A 7,829-nucleotide genomic window follows, 5' to 3' on the forward strand; every position below is an offset into this window, starting at 1 on the left:
CGTATATGTTGGTAAACTAGACACCCCGAGGTATTCTATATTCTGGTTTTTTTTAACTTCCTCCTCACACCAATTCTGCCACAAGCCTTAGTCATTTGTTTTATTAAACACATTGTACTTCAGGTATGAGTTTAAAGCTCTTGGTATATGTCACTGTCAAATAACCCAATATGTGTTCACCAAAATTCCCTGAGTACAGTGATAAAACCCATGCATGGGTTTGTCAAGTTGGGGGGCTAAAAGGCCACATTTGGGAGGAGCACATGTTTGAATTTAGATTTTTATACTCTGGTCATCCTGTCTTCCTGCTGTCCTACGTAGGACATCTTTGGAGCGGGCCAATTCAATTTACCCCCATGAAGCCTTTTTTCCAGAACTACACACTTTTTCCATGCACTAATTCTATCACCAGCCTTTGTCGTAGTTTGTGGTAGTCATCTTGTGTCTCCACCCCCACACTGTACTTTAGGCATGAATTTACCACTATTGTATTATGTGTCACTAACACCCCAATGTTTTCAGCAACATCTCCCAATTACAGGGGTACCACCCATGCATAGGTTTGCTGGGTTGTTTGTGGGCTAAGACAATTCTATTTATCCCATCAAACCATGCATTTTTTTTAATCTAGACAAAAAAGGATATGCTTTTATTTAATCTCTTCCCATGCCAGGATTGTTGGCGAGATACAGCACTAATATTGGCACTCTCATAAAAATGAAAGTTTTGAGGATTTTTGTGTTGTTGGAATTGAATTGTTCCCCTGCTGGTGACATCGCTGCATTTTTTTAAAATCACATTATGATTAGAAAGCTGGGCTCTATTGACTATTGTTTGAATGCAGTACCTGTATTCAACCTGCAAGGGGAGCCCAGAGATGTCAGGATGGCCTTGAGAGACCCACTTGGAACTTTATTTTTGTTATTTTTAAAAGGGAGCTGCCATCCAGCATTAGGCACGGTTTTCAGTATTGCTACTAAGGCATTTCAGTGACACCACTCAAGCTTATAAGGCTTTCTTAATGGCATCAAGAGCCAGGCACATCATTGGCCGATAAGGGGCTAAGCAGAGTATGTGACATATATTAGTTTTGTATATTCTGTCATAGCTGCATCAGCAGATTAATCTCCAGGTCAAGGGCATCCAACAAGCCAAATTTGGCCAGCCGGACTTTGAGGTCAATGGGAAACCGGGAGATTTCTCTGTGGGCCGGCACACAGAGATGCCATTGAGGCAGTTGTATGGTCACCTGCACTGACCGCTTAAGGATTTTGAAGTGGCCGGCGTGCAGGCACCATGCCCCACAGTGCCTGAGTGAGGCTCTTCGTCCCACCCCTTTGAGGTTGCAATGTGATGCTCAAGGGGGGAGGCTAACACAGAAGAGTTCCTCGTGGCTGGGAGAAGAGCAGTCTGTAAGGGAAAGAAGCCAATAAAAAGTCTTTTTTTTTTAAAATTACTTGGATGAAAGGAGACCCATATTCAAAGGGGGGTGCTGCCTTGGGGTATCACATAAATCAGTACAAAAGGTGGGGTGGCTGTTTACAATACAAATGGGTATGGGTGGCATTACACAAACCAGTACAAAAGGGTGTGGGGGCATCAATACACAAGGGAGGGAGGCTGGGGGCATTACAAAAGAATCAACACACAAGGGTGTGGGGGCATAAATGCACAGAGCTGGTTGAGAGCACAAATACACAAGGGGGGGATTAATTCTAAAGGGGGGCCTAGCTGGGGCATCAATACACAGGGGGACAAAAAGCAGTGTTGTGGAAAACATTTTTAATGCTTTGTGTAGCTTAAGCCATGCTGATGCAGGTGACACCGTGGCAGAGCCTGTCCTGGTGTGTGTTGGGGTGTCAGCATGGCAGAGCCTGTCCTGGTGTGTGTTTGTTGGGGTGTCAGTGTGGCAGAGCCTGTCCTGTGCATGTTTGGTGATCTGCTTCCTGGTACTGAACTTAATGTAGGCATGTTAGTGTTATTTACTCTATTTCAATTTGCATGTTTTATCAAAAAGGATCAGTGGCACTAAATTGTGGCTTCATGCGTCCCATGTATGACTTTTTTTAGCGTACCGATTACTCCCAATCCCCACACAAGATTCTATCCCATATTATCTGCCGCGCACTGATGTCATCTTTATCTAACACACCAGTGTGAGTTAGCTCAAACCCAGCTTGTACCCACAGTGTGCTCCAGCCTTTGTGCAGTTTTATTTGGTCCAGATGGCATTCACCCCCGCGTTCTAAGGGAGTTAAGTAATGTAATAGACAGACCCCTATTTCTAATATTCAAGGACTCTATAGTGACAGGGTCTGTTCCCCAGGACTGGCGCATAGCAAATGTTGTGCCAATATTCAAAAAGGGGACAAAAAGTGACCCGGGGAATTATAGGCCTGTTAGTTTAACTTCTGTTGTGTGTAAACTGTTTGAGGGTTTCCTAAGAGATGCTATTTTGGAGTATCTCAATGAAAATAAGTGTATGACTCCATATCAGCATGGGTTTACAAGGGATCGGTCCTGTCAAACTAACCTGATCAGCTTTTATGAGGAGGTGAGCTCAAGACTGGATCGGGGTGAATCGCTGGATGTCGTATATCTTGATTTTTCCAAAGCATTTGATACGGTGCCACATAAAAGGCTCGTACATAAAATGAGAATGCTTGGGCTGGGGGAGAATGTGTGTATGTGGGTAAGTAACTGGCTCAGTGATAGGAAACAGAGGGTGGTTATTAATGGTACATACTCTGAGTGGGTGACTGTTGCTAGTGGGGTACCACAGGGGTCAGTTTTAGGTCCTATTCTTTTTAATATATTTATTAATGACCTTGTAGAGGGATTGCATAGTAAAGTATCAATCTTTGCAGACGATACTAAGCTCTGTAACGTGGTTAACACAATAGAGGACAGCGCACGATTACAAATGGATCTGCATAGGTTGGAGGCTTGGGCTGGGATGTGGCAGATGAGGTTCAACACAGATAAATGTAAGGTTATGCACATGGGGAAGAAAAATCCAGGCTGGGAATATGTATTAAATGGGAAAACACTGGGGACGACTGACATGGAAAAGGACTTAGGAGTTTTAGTTAACAGTAAATTTACCTGTAGCGACCAGTGTCAGGCAGCTGCTGCTAAGGCAAATAAAATCATGGGGTGCATCAAAAGGGGCATAGATGCCCACGACAAGGAAATAATTCTACCCCTGTACAAGTCACTAGTCAGACCACACATGGAATACTGTGTACAGTACTGGGCACCAGTGTACAAGAAAGATATAGTGGAGCTGGAGAGGGTTCAAAGACGGGCAACCAGAGTAATAAGGGGAATGGGAGGACTACAGTACCCAGAAAGATTATCAGAATTGGGGTTATTTAGTTTGGAAAAAAGACGGCTTAGGGGGGACTTAATAACTATGTATAAATATATAAGGGGACAGTACAGAGATCACTCCCAGGACCTATTTATACCCAGGACTGTATCTATAACAAGGGGACATCCTCTACGGCTGGAGGAAAGAAGGTTTCTACACCAGCACAGACGGGGGTTCTTTACAGTAAGAGCGGTGAGATTATGGAACTCTCTGCCAGAGGAAGTGGTGATGGTAAACTCAATAAAAGAGTTCAAAAGGAGCCTGGACGTGTTTCTTGAAAGCAATAATATTACAAGTTATGGATATTAGATTAATAGGGACAGAACGTTGATCCAGGGATTTATTCTGATTGCCATATTTGGAGTCGGGAAGGAATTTTCCCCCTGGTATGGGGCAATTGGCATCTGCTTCATAAGGGTTTTTTGCCTTCCTCTGGATCAACACAGTAGGGACACAATATGTATATAGGTTGAACTTGATGGACTTTGGTCTTTTTTCAACCTTATGAACTATGTTACTATGTAAACCTGTTTTAAATGGTTTGTGGAGTGGCTTTGTTTTACTGTTCAAGTAATTTAGGATTGATAGAATTACATATAAAAGTTGATCAAAAAACTGTTTGTCCCATTATCTCTAAACTAACCCTGTATTAATACGCATTATAGAGCTAAAAGGCCATATTTTCTCGGTGAAAAAAGAATGCGGCTCATACATACATACATTTCTGATGACGTGGCCCTCTGCAGAAACAGCTTGGACATCCCCTGCTCTAGGTCAAACATTTTTACCCCTCCTGCCAAAATATTTAGAGAGCCCTCTATATGCCGTGCAGGGACAATGAGTTTTATATGAACGGTAATGGAGAACAGAAGCTAATTTAATTTCAGAAACCATACAAAAAGTTACAAGTTCTGTTACAAATTAAAAACATAAAAAAATAACTCATGGTAGCACAGTAATAAATAACTCATTATATACAAATTGCTTCTTCATGTGCGTGCTGCTGTTCCGGTATTATGGAGAAATACATTTTAGCATCATGTATTAATAAAAAACAAACAATATTTTATGTAAGGTTTAAAATCTTGCTCTGTATATCAGTGTAAACTTGATTGAAGACTTCATCTTTTGGAAGAAGGCCATCTATAGAGACTGCAGAGAATAAACACATTTAGGGAAGTTATTTAGCTTATCTAACTGAGCCTTAATTGCAAGAACGGTTAAGTCTGCTTAAGACTTATTACGGACTTCTGGTTAAAGCATCCCACTCTCCAATACCCTTTTTAGCAGGCACCTGATGTCAGACGGATCACTGCTGGCATGTGACCATGTGAAGTTAGATTAGCATTTTTTTTTTTTTTGTTTTGTTTTTTTCTTATTGGTATGCAAAAAAAGAAAAAAAAAAAAAACAAAAACAGAATGTTGCAGAATCTTGTAATATTTTTATTGGACTAACAGTATTTAAAATACTAGACAAGCTTTTGGGAGTCCTCCCTTTATCAAGTCAAAAGCATTATTGGTGAAATAGTTTATATGGGGGGTTGCAATGAAATACACACAAAAAAGAAACCAAAGTAATTTTTCTGACAGAAGATGTGGCCAGAATAAGCCCCCCCCCTTCCCAAAAAAATAAATAAAAAAAATACATAAACAAAACTACATTTCAGTCAAAATGCATACAGGATTAGAGTATTTCCTCACTAAGTATGTAAGTGATTTATTGATGCTACTTTAGAAAGGTAGAACTTCATAAGACATGGCTAGCAGAAGTACATTCTGCTCAAATACTAAAAGCCACATGTCATTGAGAGTGACCATTTACTTACCTACATTCACACCAGTTTCTTCCATTTGACTCCTATGTTTAAGATACATTGGCCAAACATGACCATCAAACAGGCCTGGAGGGTCTGGCACAGTATAGTTCCGGCCACTGCATAATAGAATATTTAGATGAGGGAAATATCACAATAATCTAACAGCAATAGCTTGACAGACAATTTATACTTGCCCACGCCTCCGCTTGCACTCTTCATAAGGAATGGTTAAGTAGTATCTCTTGGTGCACATGTCTGCTAGTAACCTATAAGAGCATAAAAGGCAAACTTTATCATAAGGGTAACTATACATATCAAAAACTAAGGTCAAACTAACCAGTATTGCTTACCAGTCAGCAATAGTCTTCCAGTAACATACAAGTCAGACCGACATGCTATGCTGGCCTAAGTGCAACTAGTATTTGGGTTTCATAAATGGATGACAGTCTAAACTATAACATATATGAATAAATTGAGTTTCTGAATAAGTACATTTTTTATCTTAGAAATTAGCATAAATACTTTAGATAACATTTTCTTATTTTGACAATGTAATGGAAAACCTAGTATCTGTCTTGACAGGTCCAATGCAATTACTTTTCAACATGGCACCTAGGTTTTATTGCACTTGATTCCAGGATGTGCGTACTGCTGGATATTTGGCTCTAATGAGGAATGCAAGTGCAATTTTATTCATTATGGGATGAAAATAGTAAAATTGAATTACGTGTGATTAAAGAGCAAGAATCCCTCTAAAATCAATGTATGAATCATATCTTCTCCTTGCTGATCATTGGAAACTTTGACTCCGTGGGATCGCGCAAACTTTACAGGGTTTTCTGCCCATGCCTTAACTGTATTCACCATGGCTTCCATGTCTAGCGACGTAATCACTGGAAAGTAAAGCAAAATGGTGAGGTGCAAGCCTGGATGACAGCAAATGTATTGCTGTATTTTGATAGGTAATAGGGATCAGAAAAGTTATTTATACATTACTTTTTCCTACAGCAAACACGGCTTACCATCCCATTGTTTAAAGCCATCTTCACCAACTTCTATTTGATCTGGTGGCTGAAACATAGTGAGCAATAAAACAATGCTGCAATTGGCAAGTGCAGCGTGGGCACACAGACATTGGATGTGAGCAAGCAACACAGGTCAGGTGTTTTACAAACTGTTCTTAACAGTTGTACAGTTTGGGCTTAACACATCACACAGAGCGAGTTTTGAAAATCAAAGCTGCTCAAGGTTTTGGTTACATAATGAAACCAAGAACTACAACTGGTATTTATAAATCTCAAAAAGTGAAACAAAAAAAAAAACAAAACCCCAAGACATAAAACCAAAAATAAAAACTCACATTAGCATACCTAACAAGTGCCTTGAGTGGTTCACATTCAAGTTAAACATTAATCCTACATATGTATAAGCATACCTTGAAAAAGTCATCTTGGTGGACGACACAGCAATTGGGGAGAGTGTTAATTAACCTTTTTGTCAGTGTAGTCTTCCCACCATTTGTAACCCTGAAGTAAAAACAAAAATATATTTAAACAGCATTTGAGGAGAACTTGGGCCTATTTGCCTATTCTTCTGGATAAAAAGACTTAGCTCCTAGATGCAGTGTGGTTCATCAATAAAAATAATGATAATTAAAAAAAAAATACATTCTGACTTAAGAGTACATGAACAGAACCATAGCCAGTTTTTGTTTCGGAAAATATATTCTTGAAGCTGCAGTAAAGTGTTGTACAGGATGATAGGCGCATCGAGTTACATTGTTAATTAGGTACAACCATTATTGGGAAGTACTAACTGGCACATTTAATCATCTCATATCCAGTAAAAAGCATATAGAAGAGTTTAGCAACCCCAGCGTGTATTTTCTTATCCACTACCATTCATTGAGAATAAGAAATCAAATTATGATTTCTAAACAGTTAATCGATAAGTAGCACGTTGCCAGAGCATAGGATACTGGATTCTAAATAGCTCGCTAGGTAAAAAAAATGTCAAGCATGGCTACATTCCGAATTATTAAGAAAAAATCCTTTACATAAATACGATCAAGAAAGTTTATCGCTCGTGAGAAAAAAAAAACCCGCGCTTTTTGGTTTCCGCGCCCTAACCTGGGATTGGTTTACAAGCTCCCGCCTTTTTTCCACTCGGCAGACCCCATCCTATGACAGCATTAGGCAAGTAAATTACCTCTAGTTACAGATTATAGATGTATCCACATGCAACATATAGAGATATCTGTACGACAGGAGTGATTCTTAGGATATATAACCCCGTTAGCAATGTATTACTGTAAAGGTAACGTGTCAATATAAATATATTTTAGTTTTACGCTAGTATCTTAACGCTATACACGATTAAAGGTTATCGTCGAATTGTATTCCATTGCAAGTAAAAAAGGGGACAGTTTCTTCAACATACAAACAAGACTTTAGATTGCGCTTGCCACAACTACAATATTTTAGCTGCAAAATTATAAACCTTATGATTATTTTATTTAACCGGAATCGATAGACTTTAACTAGAACGAACTGTAGTCAGTTTCAAAGCACGCGAAAAAAAAAGTTCAGTAAATGCCATAATTATACCCACCCGCCAATTCCAATGATTATTCGCCGCAT

At 39.5% G+C, this 7,829-nt stretch overlaps 1 protein-coding gene across 1 annotated transcript; it reads right to left on the reverse strand.

Annotated features, from left to right (window-relative positions):
* Window positions 1–4,439: 4,439 nt before the first annotated feature.
* On the reverse strand, window positions 4,440–7,829 carry LOC149279381 (nicotinamide riboside kinase 2-like). The gene is made up of 7 exons (XM_089501280.1): window positions 7,801–7,829; window positions 6,626–6,716; window positions 6,213–6,261; window positions 5,918–6,083; window positions 5,385–5,456; window positions 5,200–5,306; window positions 4,440–4,525 (listed from the first exon to the last, which is right to left on the reverse strand). Exons 1-7 carry the CDS (start codon window positions 7,827–7,829, stop codon window positions 4,440–4,442), a joined length of 600 nt encoding a protein of 199 aa, XP_089357406.1.

This window comes from Sceloporus occidentalis, unplaced genomic scaffold (assembly GCF_023333645.1).
Source record: "Sceloporus occidentalis isolate IW3139 unplaced genomic scaffold, rSceOcc1.0.p SCAF_169, whole genome shotgun sequence".
Taxonomy (NCBI): Eukaryota; Metazoa; Chordata; class Lepidosauria; order Squamata; family Phrynosomatidae; genus Sceloporus; species Sceloporus occidentalis.